Raw genomic sequence first — 24,775 nt, 5'->3', positions numbered from 1 at the left:
GCAAGCCCTTGCTCAACAGGACTTGGCTGCGTCTCTCAGTCTCACATATTTTCACCTAAAAAATTATCTTTTGGGTCTCTGGTTTATTATTGAATTTTTTTAGCAGGCAGGTGAGATACATCTTACTCAGTAACCCACATTGACTTGGAACATACTGTGTAGCTCAAGCTGACCTCAACCTGTGGCAACCCTCCTGTTTCGGTGTCCTAAGGGCTGAGATTACAAACGTGAATTGCCATGCCCAGAATTAACTGAAAAAAAATTATTACCATAAACCCAATAACAGTCTCGATCTGAGTAGAAGTATTTCAGACAACTTATTGTCAGTGTATGGTGTGACATGAATAGTTCAAAGTGCACATGTTGTATGTTCAGAACCACAGTTGCCATGAAGTCACACAGTACTACAGGGGCAAGTGTGAAGTACCTCAGACTCATTTCAAGTGTGATTGTGCGTTAATGTTTGATTGTGCATCCAGAAAGCTTTAATTGTTGCCTATTTTCTTTTACAACATTCAGTTAAGCAACCACTGTTTAAGAAGCTGGTCCCTTAGCAATAGCCATACAGCCCGACAGGAGTACAGGTGGCTGTGTACACTGCATGTGCTTTTCCTGCTGTTCGGTTCCTGCTGGCCCACCCAGTGTGCACACACACCAGAGGCTCAGCTCAGCAGTGACACGTATCTGCTCACTCTCTCCAATCTCCTTCATTAAGAGCTTCTCTAACCACTGCTCCATTTTTCATCCTTTACTATTTTAGTCATTTGGTGTCTGAACTACTCTGTAGATTTGAAGTTCTGTAAAAACAAACTTTTGTAATGAACACAACTTACTGAGCTGAAGTTGGAAGTAACTGGTATAATGGAAACACTAGGGAAGGGTGTGACAGTCCCCCACTGGGGAGATTGCCCACCCCTATTGCAATATCCTTTTCAACCCAAATTGCCAATTTGTTACAATATCCTCTTCAACCCAAATAAACCCATTCAGTGAAAGCACAACTCAGTGATTAGGAACACAAGCTGTGTATCTATATTGGGCAGATTTCCCACTACACTCTCTATCCCCTCCTCAGAGATCCCTTATCACTTGCCGTTAGCCGTCCTCCTGTTCCCCATTCCTTCCTCTCCTTCTCTGACTCCCCCTCTTCCGTTTCCTCTCCTTTTTCCCACCACTTCTCCCTGTCCAATTATGTATTAGCTTAACATAAATGCACACAACCTGATGGGTTGGGAACCTTCCCTTTCATGTATCTGGGTTTCCTCCCCAGCGAGAGCTTTTCATCCAGTCTGGTCACCGGCAACTGGTCTCCTGTGAAGGTGTCAGCATTCTACCTGTTGAGGCATGCCCAGTGATCATTCTTACTTCATTGTTCACAGGGCACTGTTCCCGTGTACATGAGCCACTGTCAAACTCCACTTTAACTTCCTGGTGTCCACAGGCTGCAGGTGAAACTTTCTCTACATTTTTCTTGTTAGTCACAGAGGTGATCATTTCTACTAGAGGTCTGTTCACTTCCTGCCCAGACCCCAGAACCACTACACAAGAGGATACAGAGCTGCCTTTTCTTGGAAGTAAACTTGGAGACACAACCTAGGACGGTCTCTGTGCAGCTTTGCCTCACGCCACCTGGCTCTCGGCCAAGTGTCGTACTGTTCACCATTGTTCTGACTTCTCTGACCCTGGAGAACCATCATTTATTTCTATAAGCATTAGATCAGCAAAGCCTCACCATGAATCCTCCAGTGGCTCCTAATGCCTGCTGAGCAAGGTCTGGATGCAGCCCACCTCCCACCTCTGGACCAAGTGCATACCACCCCAAATACACACCCAGCTTGTTAGCACCCTCTCCTGCTGTACTCACTGTGTTTCCTACTGATCTTCACAGAGTCCAACTCAGATGTCACCTCTTCCCTTGCCCTGTCATCTCAGATCCCTTATCTGTCACATCCTGCTTCCCAGTGTCTTTCTGGGCCTTCCCCTTACCTCCCTTTAATGTTGGGGTTCTCTCTGCTCACCCCCCCCCCATGTCATCTCAGCATATCTTCTCCCTCTGGTTCTTCCTTAAGACCAGCTGTCAATTACCTGGTCCAGGCCACTGTCTGGAACTCTGGAAGTACATTCTAGCTACCCTTAGGCTGCCTGGTTCCTGGCTCCTCACCTTCTCTTGTGGTTGAGGACCAGAGTTCTGCATGGAATGGGTCTCATTTATCTCTTGTCTAAAGTGTGGTGTGCTCACCTGAAATATCCCCTCAGGTCCATGCCTACATCATCAGCTACCTGAAGAAGGAAATGCCCAATATGTTTGGAAAAGAGAATAAGAAGCGGGAACTTATCTTCAGGCTTCCGGAAATCTATGTTCAGCTGCAACGAGAATACCAGATTTCTGCAGGGGACTTCCCTGAGGTCAAGGCCATGCAGGTACTGGGAGACCCATAACAGTGTCATGGGGAGGTTGTGGGAACTACGATTCCTTTCCACATTGCCTAACTGGTTACATCTGCACCCAATAGTCAAAAGAGGCTAAAGTCTAGATTTGTGTATAAATCACTTTTCAAACTTGGTCTCAATTTTTAAGGAACAGCTAAGTAGACTAAGTACAGGTTTCACCCTGAGACCAACTGTTGTGTTCCTCACTCCACGACACAAGAGTGGCTAAAATGGGTGCATGGCTAAGGTTGGGACTCACTTCCCCGCTGGCTTCAGAGGGGGGTGAGGAAGAAGAGAGTGGACAAAACAGCGGTGAGGTCAACTGTAATAAAGGAAATGCTGCCATGGCTGGTGCCAGGAAGGGGGGTGACTCGCTGTTCTGTTGGCAGCTCTGTGTCTGCAGTCAAGGCGAGTGCTCCCGCTGCGATCTGTCACAGGATCTGGTCAAATGGTTGGGTTTTTAAATTTATTCTTATACAATGCATCCACACTCTCCCCTCCCTCCTTTCAATCTCCTCCTCTCTTTCCTCCCCCGCCCCTCCCCCCAGTCCAGTGGACTTCCATTTCTTTGCAGAAAAAACTCAGGCCTCCCAGACTATCAACTGAACACAACATAACAAGATGTACTAAGACTAGGCACAAACACTTTTATCAAGGCTGGACTGGGCAACCAAGTAGGAGGGAATTTGTTTTATGACAAACACAGAGATATATTTTTTCTTTCTAGCAATAAGATGGGTATTCTGGAAGAATTTCCTTTTTTCTGGCCACAGGATAACTAACTTGGTCCTTTCCCAGAGACCTTTTTTCCCTTTGAGACCTTGTTTCTCTGTGTAGCCTTGGCGGGCTTGGAACTCACCTGCCTCTGCCTCTTAGTGCTGATTAAAGGTGTGTGCCCACTGCCCAGCTGAAACTTGTCTTTTACACCTTAGGTTATGCTCTCCACTCCATGTCCCAGCTGCAGAACAGCTGTTCCCTTGTGCCCTTCATAAGGGAACTTCAGTTTGGAAAGGAACTTAGTGTCTTGGCTTAAATGAAAATTATGAAGAAATACCCACCATGTGTCATGGTACCACATACATGTGCTCATTAGCTGTTGGTCCACTGCCCCAGAGTGACTGCTCTAAAACCCTGAAGCTTCAATCAGCCCCTCTCACGTGGACCCTAGGTGGGGTCCCATAACAGAAACAGGAAATGGTAATTGCTGTGGCCAAGAATTGCTCTAGTCTCTGGGATACATCAGTGGGCAGACATTTAAGACAAGAAAGAGTAAGAATAATTAGTCTTCATCTCAGTGACACACCCAGTCCTTGCTGCAGCATGCAGATGCTCTGAGCTTCCATGTGGTTTGCTGATTTCGTGCCTGTAACTCCATGAGTTCAGGACCCACAACATGCTCGCTCTGCCTCCCCTTCCTTTAGAGCAGTGCTTCTCAACCTTCCTAATGCTACAACCTTGTACTACAGTTCCTCTTGATGTGGTGACCCCAACCATACATTATTTTCAGTGCTACTTCATAACTGTAGTTTTGCTACTGTTATGAACTGTAATATAAAGGGACTGTGACCCACAGGTTGAGAACTGCTGCTCTAGAATGTAGTAGGTGCTCAGTAAATACAGGCTGAGCATGCTCCTTTCCTTGAAGCTGTTGAATCTACCATCCTCAGCAACAGGTACTCAGTCCACACCAGCTGTGTGGGGGTCAGGTAGAAGCTAAAGTTTGGAACTAACAGGAACTAGGCCATGAGGAGGGTTCAGCACAGCTGGTTGTAGGTCTGTCACACAGCAGCAGGATCTCTGTGAGTTTGAGGCCAACCTGGTCTACAGAGCAAGTTCCAGAACAGCCAGGGCTACACACACACACACACACACACACACACACACACACACAAAACCCTGTAAAAGCAAGTCCTGGTCAGTGTGTTTTGGTTCCCTCGGCTGCCTGTGTCTGCTCTGTATCCTGTCTTAAGGAAATCTGTCCTATTACACATGACTGTCCTGCCACTTGAGAACACTAGAAACACCATGCTGTCACTGCTGACTGATGATGGCCAAGAGAACTCGATGCCTGTGTGGATGAGTTGCAATGTCTTAACAGCAGAGGGCAGCAGAGCCACCTCCCTGCTCTGTAGGCCACACACTTGACAACTGCTGGAGGGCAACCGCTTGTCCTCCACAACTCTGCTCAGGTCTGTAAGGACCACAGGGACCAGAGTGTACACCTTATTTCCTGTGTGCTTTCTGGGCAGACGTGACTGCTGCTTTCTAGTCATTCCTGCAAAATTGTGGCAGTCTGCCCTTTGTTTCCTCGTACAGCTGCCATCAGAATCCCTGTCCTCTGCAGGCTGGTAGGCAGTTTGGGCAGACGTGATCCCCACATGACTGTTTGCCAGACACAGTCCTGTGTGCTCAGACTGAGACTCGGTCCCCAAGGATAGGGTAGGTGTCCCTGTACCCAGGGGAATGCAGACTACTTATCCAGCAGTGTTGGAATGTTTATGTAGGAAGGCAGACCATTGTCTCTCCTCCACAGCTAGCCCCTTTGTGCCCTTTTGGTGACACTGTCAGCACAAGGCCTGGGTACTGGAGCATTGTTTGGTGCTGAGGGTGGAGGTGATTAGAATTCTTGCTCGGGACCTAGAAACCAGAGCTCTCCGTAGATAGCCCACCTGCCCTGCTCCAGGGCTTAGCCAGGTGCAGACAACTGAGTTTCATCACAGCAGGTTAAATGACTCAATGCTGGCTGTTTGCAAGTGTGTTGGGAGGTCCATTCTGAAGACAAAGTGGGCTGTCTGTCAGCTTTAGGCTCTGTTCCCTCTACAGTCTAAGTGCTGAGGCTCTCCTTACAATCGTGAACACAGAATTCCTGCCCTGCCACACACCCTGGAGATCATAATTTTTGTTCTCCTACCAGAGAAATACAAGTCCATGTTCAGGGACAGACCCTGCTTCAAACAAATCAGCTTAGAGTAATAGAGGAACATGCCAGAGAAACTGGCCTCTTTGCACAGGCATGCACACACACACACACACACACACACACACACACACACGACACATTCACACACACACACACACACGACACATTCACACCACTCTATCTCAGTGCTTCTGCGTTTACTAGGAAGACTGTTTTTTACTAGGTCTTTAAGTCTGCTGATGTTAAGCCCTAGGTAGTTCTCCCTGTTCAAGGCCAGAGAAAGCTCAACTGTAGTCCCATCTGACACAGCAGTGAATAAATGAAGTCCTCCCTGGGTGTCTGAGGACCCCAGAATTCTGAGTTCATATGTGTTTGAAGGAAACGGCTTTTCTTCACTCCAGACACCTGTGTGATGTCTTCTCTCTTCTGACTACTTCATCTCTCCTTTCTACTGGCTGTATTTCATGTTCTCCTTTCTGCACAAGTGTCTTTGGAAAGTAGACACTGAACAGCTGGTGTCTTCCTCCCGATTAACCAAGGCTCCTTTAAAGCAGAGCCCAGCCCTCGGCCCAGGAGAATCAGATGCACATCAGTCCATACGGCAGTGAGAAGGGGTGGATGCCTGATGGCGGCGTGAAGGGTAGATAGTGGTGGGTGGGTGGGTACAAGCATGGGTGTGATTCCCAGCGCTCTCCAGAGCCTGTGCTCTGCTGACCAGCTACTTCCCCAGGAGATGGGGTGGAGACCTCTGCGACCCGGCTTGCTGTGCTCACCCTGCTGCCTAGGCTTCAACTCGAGCTCATCTGTCCATACGTTTGAAATAACCGATTAGTCTACAGCCACAAGATCTCCACCGCCCTGACAGCTTCCTGGAGAAGCTTCAGGCTGTGCCTCTGGGGTTTCTGTGCGGGTTTCCAGTTCTGGAGCCTCCTAGGTTCACTCCTAAGAGGTTAAAGCCAAGGACATGTGCCCCAGGATACATCATTGTTATTTTCAAATAATCCAAAAACTAGGTTCTTTTCATCAGAAACCAGGGCAGCTGAGACAGGTTGTAGTTATATTATAGACCAAGAAAGCCTCAAACTCGTAACAACTCTACAATCTTTCTCTTGAGTACTGAGATTATAAGATACGGTTCTGCACACAGCCAGCTACAAAATCCTCAAATGATAGGTTTTTTTTTTTTACTTCTAAATATGGTCCCTGGGTTTTTAACAAAGCATAGTAAAGACAGATGTCACCTCTAGTCTTTACTCACCTGGGTACCCCGAGATTGTAAAACAAGGTTTTCTAATGCTTGCTCTGGATTGTTACGGAAGTAACCACTGTGTTAGCAGAACCTTTCTGAGAGCACATGATTGACCAGGGCTTTAAGGGCAGGTGACAGGGTTTTTTCACAGTGACTCCTGCAGCCACAGACATATCAGCTACTCTACAGAGAGCCACATCTCAACCCTGCAGCTTGTTTTTGTTCTAAGCCCCTCTTGCATCTGGTGAGCTTGGTCACAGGTGCCCGGCAAAGAGGTCTGAATGGCCCAGGGTGTAGTGGGATGTCTGCTCTGACAGAGATGAGACCCCGTTCCCTTCAGTGCCTCCTGTAGAGAACCTAACAGCGAATCTGCTTCCCCTCCTGTAGGAGCAGCTTGAGAACTATGACTTCACCAAGTTCCACTCACTGAAGCCCAAGCTGATCGAGGCTGTGGACAACATGCTCACCAATAAGATCTCGTCCCTGATGAACCTCATCAGCCAGGAGGAGATGAACATGCCCACGCAAATGGTGCAGGGTGGCGCCTTCGATGGTACCACAGAGGGGCCCTTCAACCAGGGCTATGGGGAGGGGGCTAAGGAAGGTGCCGATGAGGAAGAGTGGGTTGTGGCTAAAGACAAGCCCGTGTATGATGAACTCTTTTATACACTGTCACCCATCAATGGCAAGATATCAGGTGTCAATGCCAAGAAAGAAATGGTGACCTCCAAGCTGCCCAACAGTGTCCTGGGCAAGATCTGGAAGTTGGCCGACTGTGACTGCGACGGCATGCTGGATGAGGAGGAGTTTGCCCTGGCCAAGCACCTCATCAAGATCAAGTTGGACGGCTACGAGCTCCCCAACAGCCTGCCCCCACACCTTGTGCCCCCCTCTCACAGGAAGTCCCTGCCAAAGGCTGACTGAGGGGACACAGCTGGGGTGGGAGGGGTGGTACCTGGGCCTGAAGTCTGCTCTGCTACTGACTTGCTGAATGTCCTTGGCCAAGGTTCTGACCTCTCCATGACTCCGTTTCCTCATATGTAGGGCAGGGAGGGCAGATCCTGGACACTGATGAGGTCCTTATACCTCTAAAATCCCTAAGTTCCTATCAAAATATTGAGAAGAGCAGTGTATAGATATGGAGATAAAAGAATAAGAAGAAAAAATTATCCAAAGAAGAATGTAGGTGTGACTCAGGCTGGTGAACTCTGACTCCGAGTGAGCCAGCGACTCACTGGCGTCTTCAGGGCTGTGCTAGACAGTTCATTACCCGGAACCTCTGCCCTTCAGAGGGCACCGAGAGGCAGCAAATGACCTAATTTATTTTTCTTACTGTGTTTCCTGCTCTGTTTCCTGAGAGGAAGCAGAGCACAGAATTTCTGCCTTCCATAAACACCAAAGAGAAGACTCACCCCGGTTTTGAACGAGGATGTGCCCTGTCTGTGTGGGCCTGTCTGCAGTCCCCAGCAGAGTAGCCAGCCAGGCCGGGAGAGCCTGTCTTGTCCCAGCACCCACTGCCTGGCCCTGCCACGCTTCCCTCCCAGCCAAGCTGGGTTTAGATAGGAATTTGGAATTCACAAACTGTCAGCCCCTGAAAAAACCTAGACCTTCAGACCATGCGGAAGTCTGAGGATTGGCTTTTCTTTTCCATTTCATCCAATAGGTTGCAACAGAGTCAATTTATCAGACGTAAGCAATGAAACAGTCCCCATCTGTCACTAAGTATGGCCTTCGACCACTGAATGTCCCCAAGGCTTTTTGGTAGGTGGCAGAATTTCAATTCAATAAAGCCATGTCTTGATTTGTGTGGAGTCCCAGAGCCTTCAGACCCAGGTAAAGAGAAGCCAGCCCCATCCTGCGCTGTCAGTGAAGAGATCGGTGCCTTGGTGATTGATACTGTTGTTTGATTTTTAAAGGGAAAAAAATGCATTTTATTGTGTCCAGTTGTGTTTTTCTCACAAGATGAAGCCTCTCTGCAGAAATCTCTGTAATACCTTTCCTTCCAAACCACACACTGCACATCAGCAGCGCCTATCTGGGGCCACTTTTGGCTCTTCAGTGGTCTTTCCCAAGCCTTTGTATTTCTCTGACCCGCTTGTTCGGGTGCAGGAGCTGCCTCCTCCTGTACCCTGTTCTGTGACACAGCTGAAGGGCTGTCACCACCACTTACAAAGTAGGAAGCAGCACCGCAGTGAGCACATCGCCCAGCCCCAACAGCACCAGGAAGGAAGGAATGTGAACAGTACTGAGTCTTCACAAAAACATACTCCAACCTCCAAGTGCCTCCTCTGGCAACCTCAGGACCAGAACTGGTGATTTAAGAGAAAATGCTAAAAGCTTATACCTATTATCCCAGCACTTGGGAGACAGATGCAGGCTTACCATGAGTCTGAAGCCAGTCTGAGCTACATCGTTGGTTTTCTGGTAGTAAACAGAGAATACTTAGTCACCACCCACGCTCCCTGTCTTACTTTCTAAATAATTGTTTTAAGAGAAACGTGTGCACTTTACTCTGAAATCATGGTTTTACTAATTGGACACACACAAGGTGAATGTTTGATCCCGGGGCTGTAACCAAATTCGGGCATTTCTGTGGTGTGAGGACCCTGATGTCCATGGAGTGTTGGAGCCTGTGGGGCCTGCCTTTCCTCCCATTTGTCTTCTGCTTTCTCTCTGCACAGTTGGCATATATCTACCGAAATATAATCACAAGTGTATATCTCATGAGTCTGTCTCTGAAATGTGTTCGTATGTTCAGTGTAAATTTGACCAAGTCGCTTCTATACAGAACCTCAGAGGAGGCCTTTCTAGGGGCAGCAGGCTAAGATTTCTGGGATCTCCCTCCCCACTCTTCTCCACCTTCAGCTGGGAGACGCTTCACAGCTAAACCTTACCCTGCTCTGCCTGGTGATGTTCTTGAGCAAAAAGAAATCATGGATCTACTTTTTGTAACATTCTCTTGTTCTTCATAATAACTTCACCAGAAGAAAAAACACCAGAAATGGTGATAAAATGAAAAATTGTGTCTTCTCAGGACCAATGAATTCCTAGATTATTCAAATAATTCCTAGATTCAATAATTCCTAGATTATTCAAATCTCCCTCCCACCTCACGTGTACATTCACTCTGTACTGTCCCACCCTCATGTCGGTTTTCTATGCCACAGAAATACTTGACAGAATTCAGTTTCAAGGAGGGAAAGTTTAAACTGGCCAGTGGTCTGAGAATTTGTGAAGAGGTCAGCTGTGAACTGGAGGTGAGGCAGACAAGAGCTCATGGCAGAGAAGGCAGTTGCCTCTTAGTAGCCAAGAAGCAGAGACCCAAGACAGACCCTTTAAAGGCACACCTCAGTGACCTGCTTCCTTTTCCCTTCACCTTCATCCATGGCTAAATTTAGAACCCTTATGATCCAGTCACCTCTACTGACCAAGCCTTCAGTACATTTCATATCTAACCAACCATAACACATCACCCCAGTTTTCAAAGAAGCCACGTCAGAGTATTACGCACTGGGGGAAATGTAGACGTATATAAAGTCTGACTACACACCTACTTGGTGTTCTCTCTGGTTCTAAAGACCCTGTTTGTAACTACTACACGGCACTGGGTCACTGGGTGAGGGGAAATAAGCGCTTCAGCTGGGTCCTGCTGAGCCCAAGGAGAAAGAAGCTGCACTTGGACCTATGGACCTGCTCTTGAGGTAGGCAGCTGACCAGGCAGTATCACTTCATGCTTCAACCTACCTGCAGGACCCCAGAACAGGTAGCCTGGGTCTATTCAGGTAATCCAGGACTCAAGAGCATATCCGGTTACATAGTATTTAACAACAGTAAATCGCACAAAGCTCTATCCTTTTTAATAAATTCTGTTTAAAAGTGTCAATCCCACTGGCTCTGGCTTCTTGTAACATGCCCACTTTTCAAGAGGTATGTGGCCCCTTGGGTTGATTTTGAAAGGAGATGCAAAAGTCCAGAGGGGTATACCTCTTCTCGTGCTGTCCCTTGGAGGGCTTACACTGGGTCCTAACACCGGGGACAAAGGCCCTCCTGAGGCTCACAATCCACCTGAGAGGTTGAAAGCCCAGGCTGAAGAACTGTAGAGGTGAATGTTCCTGGGGTTGGGGAGCATCTGAGCACATTCCTGAGATGCAGTCCTATCTAGTACACCTCAAGATCCTCTGCCTCTAAGGTGTACACCACCTGTAGAAGGCAGTGGCCCATGAACTGTCACCCATGAACCCTTGTAATGATGCCAGCCTGGACTGTCATTTAGCACATTTCATTCCAGAGCCTTGAGGTTTGGGTAGAATAGACTACTCCCCTCTTTCCAGGATGGATCCTGATTAGCTTAAGCCAATTAGAGTATTTCATTCCCCGTAGTCTCAGATACCAGTTCAAAAATGCATGTGTTTCTCAATCCAATCCTCAACAGTCCCCACCCCAGCACTTGGTCCCTCTTCTCTGGAACTGTAATGTAAAACAGGGGCCTCATAGGTACAATACTGTAAAGGTATTGAGAAGAGGAGAAACAGGGAGGAGATTGGTCTGCAGAGAGAAGGCACTGAGCGGGGAACAGGGAACCCTACAGTGGCAACATTTGGGATGCTGGAACAAACAGCACCTGAAGTCCTGTTCCTGATAGATCGTTTTTCAGTTATAGACAATACACCCATTGGCATCATTCAATCCTGCTCAAACAGGAAGTTCAGTCTCTTGGCAAAAATTCCAAAGACCATTGGACCTTTTCACCAAGGGCTTAGTCATTCACAGCCCAAGAGGAGGTGCTCCTGTACAATACACAGTGGCTCTAGCTGCCACCGAGCCAGGGGAGGCATGGGAAGAAGAGCAGTCCTCTAATCCCATCCAACAGTATCTTTTTAAAACACTGTAGTTGTTTTCAGACACACCAGAAGAGGGCATCAGATCTCATTATGGATGGTTGTGAGCCACCATGTGGTTGCTGGGATTTGAACTCAGGACCTCTGGAAAAGAAGTCGGTGCTCTTAACCACTGAACCATCACTCCAGACCCCATAACAATATCTTTTAAAAAGATTTATTGTACTTTGTGTATTTGTCTGTATGTAAGTGCACTGCTTGAGTACCTGGTTCCTGCAAAGGCCAGAAGAGGGCGCCAGATCCCTTAGAACTGGAGTTACAGATGGCTGTCTCCTGTGGGTGCTGGAAACTGAACCCAGGTCCTCTGGGAAAGCAGCCAGTGCCCTTGACCACTGAGCCATCTCTCCAGCCCCACATCAACTAAACAGTCATCTCTGCTTAAACCTACCAACAAAGCATGATACAGTTCTTCTGACCTCAGACCTCACAAACCTGGAGGGGCTGAAACCAGAGTCCTTCAAACCAAGAAGGCTTTTCCAATGAAGCTTACCCTTACAGATGAGGCTGGGCACCTTCAGGGTACAAAGGCTGAAGACAAGGCTTCCCCTACAAAACAGGAACTGGGCCTGGAAGACTGTAGAATTTCTTCTAGAATCTTCCTTAGAGCTGACTGTAGTCTGGGGCACCAGACAGTCCATGGATTGTGCTGCAGTCTGGAAGAGTGAGCACCTGCCCTGATAGTTACCCACAACTAATTAAATTCGGGTCCCAGTCCCTGAGATGGTTGTGTGTGGATGTCATTAGAGACTGTGGGTAATGAGGCAGAGCTACAGCACCTCAGGGAAGTGTCCCTGTGCCCAAGGCTTATGAGAGGAGAGATCAAGTCTACTGACAGGAAGCATGTGGGAAAAGGTTGTTGCTCACAGGCGAACCATGAGCAGGAGGTGCTTCCCCAGGCACCTTCCATCACAATTCATCTGTCACTGGCTTCTCAATACTTAGCTAAGAGGAGCTTGTGGCCCAGATCTATTCAAGACCTGGGAAGCTAAGTAAGTCCAGGACGCTACAGCTCCCTGTGGTCATTCCCAGTTAGGGAGAGGTGGTCAGATTGCTCCTTCAATCATCCTAGGGTGGGGTGCAGAAGAGAAAGTGAGTCCACAGCTTTCAGCCAGAAGTCCCAGTCATAGATGCCTCTGGTTCAGACTTCAGCATCCTGAATGTTCTCACTAGAGCCAACAAGACCATCAGAGCCAAGACGCTCCTCACCTGCCAACAGCAGAAGCAGCCAGAGGATGGGGTAGAGGGTGGAGGAGGAGACCCCCTAGCAATGAGCCTAGAGCATTCTTGAGCCACCCTCTCCTGTCTGGGCCCCGCCCTGCAGGAGGTGGGAGGACAATGCTGTCTGTGTCCTGACAAGCTGGCAAAGGGCAGGGCCATACTGTGGCTCCAGCCTGACCTTTCTGGTCGCCTCCCTCACTCCCCAGGCTTTGCTGTATTGTATCTCCATCCAGCAGTGGGACCTCCTAGCGAAGACCCGGACGTCAGCTGCCAAGGTGAGCAGCCCCTATCTTCTTTCTGGGGCCAATGGCTGCGGTGACAGGCTAGCAGTAGGTGTTCAGAGTAGAGTCTGGGAAGTTGGGATGGGGATGACTCGGGGTCATTCAAGTGCAGGACACCAGTCAGGCTTCTTACTTGCTTAGGATCTAATCCACAATTTCTGTCCTTCATGGGGACAATGGGGCAAGATAAGGCCTCAGACTCCTGGCAGGAGGACCATCAGTCTCCACGGTGCTTCCCAGACCCCATGCCTCTACCACCTCCAGACGTGGGGAAATGTCCAGTTGCCATTCACCTTCAAAGAGCTTCAGGCTCACAGGCTATTTGTCCCTTCTACCCTCCACCTCCTTAGCCACAGTGTCCCTGACCCAGGCCTGAAGCTCAGCCCTGCTGAGTTCAAGTTTGGCCATGGACTCTGAGTATGAGACCGGTCATGTCCGAAAGCTCCAGGCTCAGCATACACACATGCAGGAGAAGACCTTCATCAACTGGATTAATAACATCTTCCGACTAGGACGGGTAAGTAAGGTCTGAGAACTTCCAGTTCTGACCAGTGACCTGGGGTCTACTATGGGATCATTTACCTGGACCTATTCTGGCTTTGAAATGGGGTAGGCAGGAAATGCTGGGCTGACCCCACACCTGCTTCAATCCACTCCTCAGGTGGGCATCAGGATCCAGAACCTCTACCCAGAGCTTGCTGACGGTACCCACCTCCTGCGGCTGCTAGAGCTAATCTCTGGGGAGACCCTACCAGCGCCCAGTCCAGGCCGCCTGCGTGTGCACTTCCTGGAGAACAACAGCCATGCCCTGACCTTCCTCAGGGCCAAGGTTTGTTCTGAGGTGTTTCTGGCTGGAGAGCTGGGTGAGCAGGAACCAGAGGTCATCAAACCAAGCCTAGGCCTGAATACCAGAAGTGTGGCGGAGGCTCAAGGTGTAGCAAAGTTCCCCTTGCCCTGTGCACTTGGCTTAGACAGCCACCAGCTGGCCATTGCAGGAACAATCTATTACTCTATCAGGCCTGACAGCATCACTGTCTCATGACGGAGAGTTGCAGGATAAAGAATCTCAGTGTTCTTAATCTTCTCATTTCATAAAGCTGGACACATAGAAGCACAGGAATGTACCTCCACGCCCAGCTTCTCGTGTATTTATTTATTTACTTATTTATATGTTATAAGTACACTGTAGACACACCAGAAGAGGGCATCAGATCTCATTACAGATGGTTGTGAGCCACCATGTGGTTGCTGGGAATTGAACTCAGGACCTCTGGAAGAGCAGTCAGTGCTCTTAACCACTGAGCCACCTCTCCAGCCCCACACCCAGCTTCTTTATGAGTTATATTATACAGCAGGTCACTGACACTCATGGCGGTGATAGCCTCAACACTAGATATCTCAGAGAACCATAGTCAAGACCTAATAAGGGAGTTATCACCCCACGCACAGCTAAACCACAGCTTTGACTTCCCCTAGAATCTGTTATTGAGCAATCCCTAGAGGTGGTTAACACCATTAATTCCAGCACTAAAAAAAGCTGAGGCAGGAGGATCTCAAGTTGGGGCTACCCCGAGTAACATAGGATGGTAACTGGATGTGTGGTATCCCCAGACAAACACGCATATGTAAACAACCAGGCCAACAACAGTAACAACAAAGTCCTGAATATTAGCTGATTTCCTCCCGTTGTGATCAAGTTCTTTGATCAGGGAATTATTGCTAAACCCAAAGCTGAGAGGATTGACTCTGGAGAGTCTGGAAGGAACAAGCTCTCCTTTGCTACAAGCTGAGGTGAATACAGGGGGATGAGGGAGCCAGGGAGAGGGGGAAGTACATGGGTGCCTTCTTCAGAGAGATACACCCACAGGGCACAATGCATACTGAAGTTCTGCCGGCAGGGCTCTGGTCTTCCAGGGCGTCTCTTCTTTCTTTGGTCATTATTACATAGTATGTGCTAAGAGCTGAGGATCTGGTAGGAAGTAAAACCAACATCCCCACCATGGCAGGGGTGGGAGCAGTTGTGTATGTCTAGGTGGGAAAAAAATGCAGTTTTGATTTCAAGTAAGGTGGTTGGAGTAGGCCACATTGAGAAAGCGACACCAAACTAGAAGCTTAAAGGAAGAAAAGGGGGTAATCACATGGACATCTGAGGGACGACACTCTCAGACAGCTGAGACAGCCAGCCTATGCAGGGACGCCAAGGCCTGTGTCAGAATCAGGCACCAGGGATGCCTTAAGCAAAGCTGGAGAGTCCTGATCCCCGAATTCTTCAGCCTTGGTGTCATGTGATTCAGTAGAGTGGAGCCAGAGGCTGTCAGGTCCTGTGAGGCCCTGGTGTGGACCTGTCATGAACTATCCAGTCCTCCCCCTAAGGGACCAGCTCCAGACCACAGGCTTCACCCTTGTGGCCCACAGAGCCACCCAGTATTTGCTCAGATGCAGATTACGGAGAATCTGGCTGGGTGGGGCTGGGGACTCTAAACTTCTAATAGTTCTGCTGGAGATGAAATACTGGCTGGAGACTGAGGTTTGGGGGCATGATCCAGGGACCCAGGCACCCCTTAAGATGCAGTACCACTAGGAGAATGAAGAGGCAGACATGGGCTGTGTCTGTTTAGCTCACTTGAGAACTCTCATTCTTGGCACCGCCTTTGAGACTCAGTGTAGTTTATCTGCCTATAGAATGCCAGTGGAGGCTTGGACCAATATCCCAGCCATTAGAGAGCCATCGTCCCCCTGCCCCCCGACATTGTTTACTGCCTGCTCTTCCTGTGGGACCTCTGCTGGAAGAGGCTGGCCCCTCCCATCTCATAATCTCCTAGACTCGTTTTCTTAAGACCTTAGGCTTCATGGCTTAGCCCAACCAACTATGCCCACAGGTGCCCATACCCTTCATTGGTCCGGAGAACATTGTGGATGGAGACCAGTCACTCATCCTGGGACTCCTCTGGGTCATCATTCTGCGTTTCCAGATTTCTCACATCTCCTTGGACAGGGTATGTCTCAGGCTACAGGACCTCATGGCCTGGCCCAGCTCTGGCTTCACCTCAGACCCCTGGGGCAGAGCTGTTCTACCCATGCTGATGATGCCTTGGTGTTGAATTAATAATGAATGGTCACCCTTCATTCGGGGGGGCAAAGGACCCACGATGCCGCCATCTGCTGAAATAAGAGCTAGAGTTCTTCAGACTGACTGAGGACAAGATACTCACTGGTGAGGGTTAGGGTGACTGGCCATCAGCCACTTCCATTCTTGGGCTGTCATTTGTCACTGAATCCCTGCCATCTTCACAGCACCATAATGTGCCACCAGAGGAAATCAGATATATAAAAGGACCCCAGATCAGAGGTTTGCAGTGTCCCCAGGATCTTGAAGACCACTAAAACAGTATTTTCATGGTCTCCGTCTTTTCCTATCCCTCCTTTTGCGTTACACCTGGCTCAGAAAATGTAAACATAATGCCCTTATATCTATCAACTTTCTGTCCTGTGAATTTCAAAGCATCACCCTCAGCTCTGTGTCAGTGGGTTGGGTAAGACAAGCTAGAGATTGAGATTCTAAGTTTAAAAGTTGTGGATTTGACACACCGAGAAGGCTTCTCAAAACTCACCACGCGAGGCCCATGCATTAGCTCAGTGGGTAAAGATGCTTGCAGTTAAGCCTGGAAATCTGAGTTCGATTCCCAGGGCCCTCTGCAGCACATTTAGCTCGATGGCTGGCCCATCAGAGGAGCAGTTGCTAATCAGAGAGGCAGACACATAATTACTCTCAGGAATTAGCTTTATTAGGAGGGAGGGCCTTGAGACCATGATTGGGCCATGAGATGGGAAAGCGTGAGAATGAAACAGAACAGCGTACTAAAAATAGCACAATAGGTTCTTAAGGGTAAAGGGGAACTCCTGTTTAAACCTGGAGTGTTAGACCATGGGCCTACACCTTAGACCACCTGAATCAGGCCACACCTCCCTATGGCTCTGCCTGTGCAAATATGTATGATTTGCAGCTCCTCCATGTTCCCGGTCACATACACTAGTCGCCATCCCTTTTCCTTTGCCCTGAGGACCCATCCAAGACCCCTTGGGAAGACTGATTGGAGATTTGAGCTAGAGATAAAGGCTGCTATCCAAAGAGACTCCTTTGGGCTTCCCCTACCATCCCATTCATGGGGTGTCTCAGGTGTCCCCGAGGGTTCTTATACCGTCCAGCCACCTCCCACGTTACCCACATTGCCCTGTCCTGCCAGGAGGAGTTCGGGGCCAGTGCAGCTCTGCTGTCTGCCAAGGAAGCCCTGCTGGTGTGGTGTCAGCGGAAGACAGCCAGCTACACCAATGTGGACATCACTGACTTCTCCCGGAGCTGGAGTGATGGGCTTGGCTTTAATGCCCTGCTCCATGCTCACAGGTGAATCTTAAAGCCTGAGCCTCCTCCCTCTGGGCCCAGGGCCTGGGGCTAGAACGCTGCCTACTCCACCACACGGCCTCTATACCCTGGGCCTGGAAAGAGAACAAGCGGGCCATAGAGTACCTAGGTCTGAGCCCTGCTCTGGGCCTGCCCCTCTCCCTTCCCTCAGTGCCACAGTCAGCAGCTTTGCCTCTGACCCCTGCCTTCTCTACTTCCTGGGCCTCACCTCTTCTCTGCCCGCTTTCTAGCTAGTGTCTACCCTTTGGGGGTGCCCTACCCCATCCTGTGTCCTAGCCCTTCTACCCCAGTAACCTCTCCCTCCTATCAAGTCTTGCTTAGACTCCAGCCTGAGGCTCGAAGAACTCTCAGAGAAAAACAGTCACAGTACCTGTAGATGGCTAACTTAAGCAGGCCAAAAGGCTCCTCTGAGGAAACTTCCTGTTCTCTGCCCAGGCCCGACCTGCTGGATTATGGCTCACTGAGTCTGGACTGCCCTCTAGATAACCTGTCCTTTGCCTTCCGAGTGGCTGAGCAGCAGCTAGGCATTGCCCAGCTGCTGGACCCCGAGGACGTGGCAGCCCCGCATCCGGACGAGTATTCCATCATGACCTACGTGTCTCAGTTCTATCACCATTTCTCCCGCCTGCAGCAGGGACAAACAGCCCAGAGGAAGCTGGCTAAGGTTGGTAAGAAAGGGAGGCGGCTCTGTCTGACTGGATGGCCGATGCCTCACTGGCTCCATGGCCTTGGTCAGATGTCCTCACCTCTCTGTGCTCCACTGGTGACGTGGAGGTGACAACTCTTGAATGATGGAAGGCGGTTTGAGCATCCACAGAAGTGTCAGTAAAGTGCCTAGCACAGTGCCTGGTGTACTACGTGAGAAGCCAGGGGAGTAGTGACCCTCTCTGGACTTCTGCCTCCACCGCTCTCAGAACCTGTTGAGCTTGTAATGGGATTAAAAGGCTTACAGAGCCAAGTCTTAAAGGACATGGCTGCCTCTTGGCTCTTTTGAGCAGGCACTACACTGAGTCCATGCTTTTGGGGGCTACACCGTGGATGCCAGGGCAGAGGCTGCGACCTGGAGGGGCTGTCCCGAGGATTAGTGTCTTAATGGTGGTGTGGTGTCAAGGACCACAAGCTGATTTAGGAACAGGGCAGAGGGAAGAAAAGCCAAGAGACAGAGAGGAACAACTTGTGGTGACTCACCCTGCAGATGAGGTTGAGGGGGCAAAACTTCATAGAGGAAGGCAAGACGTGCTCTCAGCCCAGTTGTGGGGAGAGTGCTGAAGCCTCTTGGGTCTGTGTGTCTAATACCCCTGCCCTTCTGCAGGGTAGGAGGGGAGGTCTTTTAACACAGCCTCAGCCAAGAGGAGTGTCAGCCTATGGGCACTTAGTACTTGGCGGTGGGGCTTTCACGCTGAGGTCCTCCCAGTGCTCCGTCCTCCACCAGGTCCTGCTGCAGCTGCGGGAGACGGAGGTACTGCAGGCTCAATACGAGCAGCTGGCGGCCGACCTGCTCTGCTGGATTGAGGAGAAGCAGACGCAGCTGGAGGCTCGGGACTTCCCAGCCTCACTGTCTGCCATGCGCCAGTTCCTGGCAGCCTTTGCCTCCTTTCGTGCCCAGGAAAAGCCGCCTCGGTTGCAGCAGCGAGGAGCCACTGAGGCCCTGCTCTTCCAGCTGCAAACAACACTGCGAGCCCAAAACCGAAGGCCATACCTCCCTCCAGAGGGCCGGGGCCCTGCAGAGCTGGCCCAGAGCTGGGCAGGACTAGAGAGGGCAGAGGCCACCAGGGGTCAGGAGATGCAGCAAAGGCTGCTACAGCTGGAGCGACTGGACACTCTGGCCCGCCGCTTTCAATGCAAGGCATCCCACCGGGAAAGCTTTTTAAAGGATGCAGAACAGATGCTAGACCAGGCTAGAGCCTCCCTCACCGACCCAGCCACAATGGAGGCAGCCACTCAGAGGCTGAGCATGTTGGAGGCTGGCATCCTGCCCCAGGAAGGGCGCTTCCAGGCCTTGGGAGAGATAGCGGACATCCTCCAGCAGGAAGAGTATCACAGCTGGGCAGATGTGGCCTGCAGGTGAGCTCCCTGCAAGCAAACCCATCCACACAAGAAGCCAAAGTTTCCCCACAACACACAGAAGAGCGAGGTGGTTTGCGGAGTCAAAGTTAACTCTTAAGAGATAATCCATCTCCCATGGACACACAAGTTCACCACCAGGTCTAACTTCCCTCTTTGGTAAAGCATGGTTCTTTTCTGGGTAGCCTCTGGTTAGCTAGCACACTCAATAAACAGGCATTTACTCAGTGTCTTCCGTAGCCCAAAACACTATATTATCAAACATGTATCAGTGCTGTGGGCAAACAAAAAATGTCTTCCCTCCTAAAGCTTAAAACATTCACAAGGAAAACAAGGAAGAAAATAAATCAATAAAGTATGTGAGAGCAGTTTTAGAAATAGGGGCCGGGCCAGGTGTGGCGGCACACACCTTTAATCCTAGCAGCTGGAAGGCAGAGGCAGGCAGGTTTCTATGAACGCAGGTCCAGGTTGGTCTAATCCAGTGATGGCATAGGCATAGTATGCACAAAGCCCTTGGTTCCATCCTCAGAAAAATAAAGAGGCCAAATGTGGCAAGGCTCACCAAGAACAGCTCCTGGAAGTAGGCATGGACTGGGGCTAAGGGAGAGCACTGGTCGTGTATATATGGAGGACAGACTGTCCTGGGCAGAGGGAACATCTAGAGCAGCTCACCAGAGTGGTTGCATCCCTTACAAGGTTGAAAAGTAGCAATGGTGGTGGTGATGGTGAGGTTACAGCAAAGGCATTTGGTTGATTTTCTTTTCTTTTCCTCAGAAAGTTAGGAAATCGTGGTGTCTTGTGCAGAGGAGTGACACACTGTAACCTTTGTGCCAGTGGTCACGTGGATGCTGTACCAGGCAGGCTGAAGGGGGCAGACCCTTAGTTATGAAGCTGGTGTACCATCCTTGCAGAAACCAGTGAGATGATAAAGTGGTGGCAATCTGGACACAACTTCCTATTTTGAATCTGGGACAGGGTATCACAGAGACAGAACTTACTAGGTAGACCAGGCTGGCCTTGAGACTGGCAATTAGGTATCTCCTGTATCCTTGGATTACAGCTGTGACTACCCAGATCAATGGATACATTGTGAAGACTGTAACAAACAGGATTTTCAAACAGCTTAGAGCCGACATGGTTTTAGTCTGTGTGACTGAAAAGACAGTTTTCAGCCATAGAGATAGGGACTAGACAAGTGTGTGTGTGTGTGTGTGTGTGTGTGTGTGTGTGTGTGTGTGTGTGTGTGTGTGAAAATCTCAATCTTCCAGGCTCCCTTCTGACTGAGAACACAATCTGCCCCACCACCTGTGCCAGACTGTTCACATCATACCTGACCCTGGCTCCAGAGGTGCCACTGTTCCGGTAGACCACCCTTTCCTGGTGTTATCTAGGCAGAAGGAGATCACCGGGCGCTGGCGGAGACTCCTGCGGTGTCTACAGGAGGAGAGAAAGCACGTGGCAGGCACACGGGCTGTGCTGAGTCGGCTGCAGGAGGTGGAGGCTGCCAGCGACCAGCTGGGGGAGCTGCAGGTGGGCCGTAGATCAGCTGAATCCTAGGAGGTCCTTTCCCAACACGGGTGCCCATAGATCCCCCGCACCTGGCAACGCATTGACCACTCATTTCTGCCCAGGTGTTGGCCAGCTCCACAGCCTGTGGGCAACAGGCGGCAGAAATTGTGTTGCTGCTGCAAAGCCATGACCTGCTGGAGGCCCAGGTGTCAGCCCACAGGACCCATGTGAACCTTCTGGTCCACCAGACGGCGCAGCTGGACGCATCCCAGGGCTCCAGTGCGCAGACGCTGCAGGCTAAAGCCCTGGCCCTGACTGAGCTTTACCACAGTCTGGTGTCTCTTGTCAGAGCCCGGTAAGGGTCTGCTTCAACTCCTCGACTGTCCGTAGAACTTTTCTGTAAGTTTAGTCATCTGCCCCAGCAGAAATCCTGGTCTGGCAATTTCCTCTACACTGTCCGGAACCCTCGGTCTTAACTTGTTAAGCCATTCTGGGAAAATCGTGCCTAAGGGACAAGCCTGAGCAAGTGGGCAATTCCTTTCCCATCCTCTGGTCTTCCCCCAAACTCCTTAGTAGTCTTTTTTGTCCCCCAGACGCACCCAGCTGGAGCAGACCCTCCAGCGGGCACAGTTCCTGCACAGCTGTGAGGAGGAGGAGGCCTGGTTGCAAGAGCACAGACAGCTAATGGAGACGGCAGCCCTGGGGCGGGACCTCACTCAGATCGCTACTGCTCTGCAGAAACACAAGGTGTCCGCTCCCTTGGTCTGTGACATCCCGACCTCCTTGCCAGCCAGGCTTGGGACTCCAGGAGTCACCTTCTCTCTCCCCTCACAATCCTCCCACTCCCCAACCCTCCAGGCTCTGGAAACCGAGCTCCATCGCCACCAGGCTGTGTGTGTAGATCTCATGCAGAGGGGACGCAACCTCAGTGTCAGAGAGCCCCTGACCCAGCCAGATCCTCTGGAGAGGGCGGAAGCAGTGCAGGGAACATGGCAGCGGCTCTGGACTGAAGCCGCAAGGCGGCGCGCCCGGCTGCAAACAGCATTGCTCGCTCGGCAGGTAGAGTGTGCGGGGCGGGGCAGGACCCGAGGTGGCTGGGTGCACAGGTACCTGAAGGCTCTCAGCCTTTTCCACCTCCCCACAGTACTTTTCTGACTCGGCCGAGGCGGCTTCCTGGCTTCTCCAGCGGCAGAAACAGCTGGAAAGCGCCTCCTGCGGGAAGGATCAGGTAGATGCCGAGGCCCTGTTACTGCAACACCTGCGCCTGGAGCAAGACCTGTGCGCTTTCACGACGGAGTTGCAAGAACTAGAGGATCAGGCGCGGGCTGCCGCAGCCCTGGTGTCACTCGTGGTGCACACGGGGACATGGAAAGGACCCAGATTCGTGCCTCCTACACCAAATGTGAGGTCTTCCCCAGAGCATTGGTGCTATATGCTCCTCCCTCCCCCAGAGAGTCTTTGTGGCCCTGCCCAGCGCTGGTGGCACACCCCCGAACTCCAACCCCTGATTCCATTATCTCCAGTCATAGGTCATTTGGAGTTCTGTCTGTAAGCCAGTTAAGGGTCTCTCCAGCAGAGCTTAAGAACATTAAGCAGGTTCTTCCAAATAAATTATTTAAAAAAAAAAAAAAAAAGCTTTGTTTTCACGACCCTTCATCCTGAAAGCACTTCAGTTCCTTAATTTGCAACCTTTAAAAAGTCTCACATCCCTCTCCCCTTTCTCCGCTCAGCCCCATCCCATGCACCGTTTAAGCTGCACATAGGGCCTCCAGATTGCTTCACCTAACCCAGCCAGGAAGCTGATAGATGGCTGAAGGAAAGACCTTGGTCCCAGCCTGCTGGTGACTCCTCACACTCCGAGGCCTTTTCCTTTAAGTTTACTCCCAGATCTCATAATTAATAATATTTTAAAAAACAGAATCTATGTTTTAGCAAGTAGCTAGAACACCACCACCGTTTACAAATGAGTTAATTGAGGTGAGATGGGGCAGGTTATAGCTCCAGGAAAGAGGCTTTTGATCTCTTGTCCAAGGCTGTTTCTAAACACACACACACACACACACACACACAGCCTGTGGCACTTCACTCCTAGCCTTACATTACACCAACACAATTCATTTGGTAGAGGCTGATAGTGGTTTCTTCCCGCATCTCAGGCCCTGCTTTTCCTGAGCGTTACTTGTTAAATTATGGGAGCTATCTGGCGCCTTTTTGCGTGTCCTCTATTCCTATCTGGTTTGGGCAAAGATAAAGATACCAGGCCTGGCTCCTGGCATTTTCAGTCTTTGCTTTTCCTGCTATTGTAAGAGGGGTACCCAGAGTTTATGCTTCTGCCAGGTGGGAAGCCACTTGGTCACCTAAACAGGACCTTTGTCCCTCTATATAGGAGGAACCTCCAGAAGACTGGAAAAGGCTTGACAGAGACACAGTTGGAGGACCCCAGGGTGAGACTCAGGTTTTAGCAGCACCAGGTAGCCAGCCCTTCTCCAAAGGTAGGTCATGCCCGGCAGCGAGACCCTGAAGTCTGCTAGCAATGAGAAGGTTATACACCTTCGCTTTGGCTGTCTGGGCCATCTGACACCCAAAGGGAAAAAGTTGAGGGGAGGCTACTTTGAGCTCAGGATTCTGGGAATAAAGGCAGATGCTTCCCCACTGGCCTCAGGGCTTAGGCCTCAGCCTCCTCCACTGGGCCTATTCCCAGCTTTTGTTTTGGATCCAATCTGGCTCAGCAGACAGAAGTAACTGGAGTTATCTGACACAGCTTGTGTGGCCCAGGTCAGCCCTGCCTCTAGACAGCCACATCGAAGTTTAGATGAGATGGTCACGTGAACCTCTGTGAGGTTTTCTGGGTCTTCCTCCAAGTTCTGTGCCTACTCTTACAACGCCTGTACCCCACTTCTGAGTGGTTTGCTTGCTGCTGTTGCTTCTGCTGTCTACCCTTTCCCAGGGACAGAGGACAGAAAAATAAAGATGGACTGTCACTCCCAGAGAGGGGTGCTGGCCTGTTGCCAGCTGCCTGCTTACCTGTTTACCTGCTTCCACCTCAGCCTAACGCTTTCCACTCTGCAGATGCTCCTTGGACAGACTCCACTGGGCCTTGTCTTGCCCTCTTTAAATACCCAGACCATCTGGACTGTCTTCCCCTGGACACCTGTGGTACTTATTACACATGGCAACAGGCCTTGCCTACCCCCAGTACAAACCTGGATAGTGTCCTACCTGTTCTGGGTCTTGTGAGTTTTGCAGTCCTGAGAGAATCATGAGCCTCGATGGTAAGGTCAGTCTCAATCCTTTTAGCCTCTAAGAGCTCTTCACACAGAACCAGGCAGAGGGAAGCAATTGGTACCAAACGACCCTGACCCACCTTGTAGTGAGTAAGGAAGAGGAGGGCCCCAAGCAGCCCTTGAATCCTGTGTTCTCATAACAGTGTGTGTCTCTCGGCTTCCAGAAGAGGCTCTGAATATTTGGAAGCTTAAAGAGTTGGGAAACAGTCAGAGCAGGATGGCCACCATTCACAGCATAGAGAAGAAACCCCAGGTACAATCACAGACCCCATCTTGGTGGAGATTCTGCCTCTTGGTAGGAGCTAGGTATGGACACACTGCCTACTTTCTACACAGGTGCTACCTGCCCTGAGCCTTTTAGGAGAAGGCCCAAGTACAGCTCTCCAGGCCGAGTATGACTTTCACTTCGACTCCAGCACCATACTTCAGGCACAGGCTGACTTGAGCCAGAACTATGAGAACCTTAAGGCTCTGGCAAAGGTAATGCTCTTTGTCTAAGAAA

At 50.3% G+C, this 24,775-nt stretch overlaps 2 protein-coding genes across 2 annotated transcripts in view; both read left to right on the top strand.

Annotated features, from left to right (window-relative positions):
• The window catches only part of EHD4 (EH domain containing 4), a 62,916-nt gene extending 53,306 nt beyond the window's left edge, over positions 1–9,610 (top strand). The window contains exons 5-6 of the mRNA XM_080930780.1: positions 2,257–2,421; positions 6,987–9,610. Of these exons, the coding sequence (XP_080786906.1) occupies positions 2,257–2,421; positions 6,987–7,523 (702 nt within the window). The 3' untranslated portion in view covers positions 7,524–9,610. The remainder of the gene's footprint in view (positions 1–2,256; positions 2,422–6,986) is intronic.
• Positions 9,611–13,399: 3,789 nt separating this feature from the next.
• SPTBN5 (spectrin beta, non-erythrocytic 5) overlaps positions 13,400–24,775 on the top strand; it is a gene marked incomplete at its 3' end in the record, with an annotated part of 40,161 nt that continues 28,785 nt past the window's right edge. The window contains 14 exon segments of the mRNA XM_080930931.1: positions 13,400–13,513; positions 13,658–13,825; positions 15,876–15,992; positions 17,241–17,398; positions 17,852–18,080; positions 18,849–19,480; positions 20,872–21,010; positions 21,112–21,344; positions 21,583–21,736; positions 21,848–22,048; positions 22,134–22,391; positions 23,376–23,481; positions 24,438–24,526; positions 24,610–24,753. Of these exon segments, the coding sequence (XP_080787057.1) occupies positions 13,403–13,513; positions 13,658–13,825; positions 15,876–15,992; positions 17,241–17,398; positions 17,852–18,080; positions 18,849–19,480; positions 20,872–21,010; positions 21,112–21,344; positions 21,583–21,736; positions 21,848–22,048; positions 22,134–22,391; positions 23,376–23,481; positions 24,438–24,526; positions 24,610–24,753 (2,739 nt within the window). The 5' untranslated portion in view covers positions 13,400–13,402.

This window comes from Micromys minutus (genome assembly GCF_963924665.1).
Source record: "Micromys minutus genome assembly, chromosome: 17".
In the NCBI taxonomy this organism is placed as follows: Eukaryota; Metazoa; Chordata; class Mammalia; order Rodentia; family Muridae; genus Micromys; species Micromys minutus.
The sequence above is the reverse complement of the archived record's forward strand: the minus strand, read 5'-3'. Positions and strand labels throughout refer to the sequence as shown.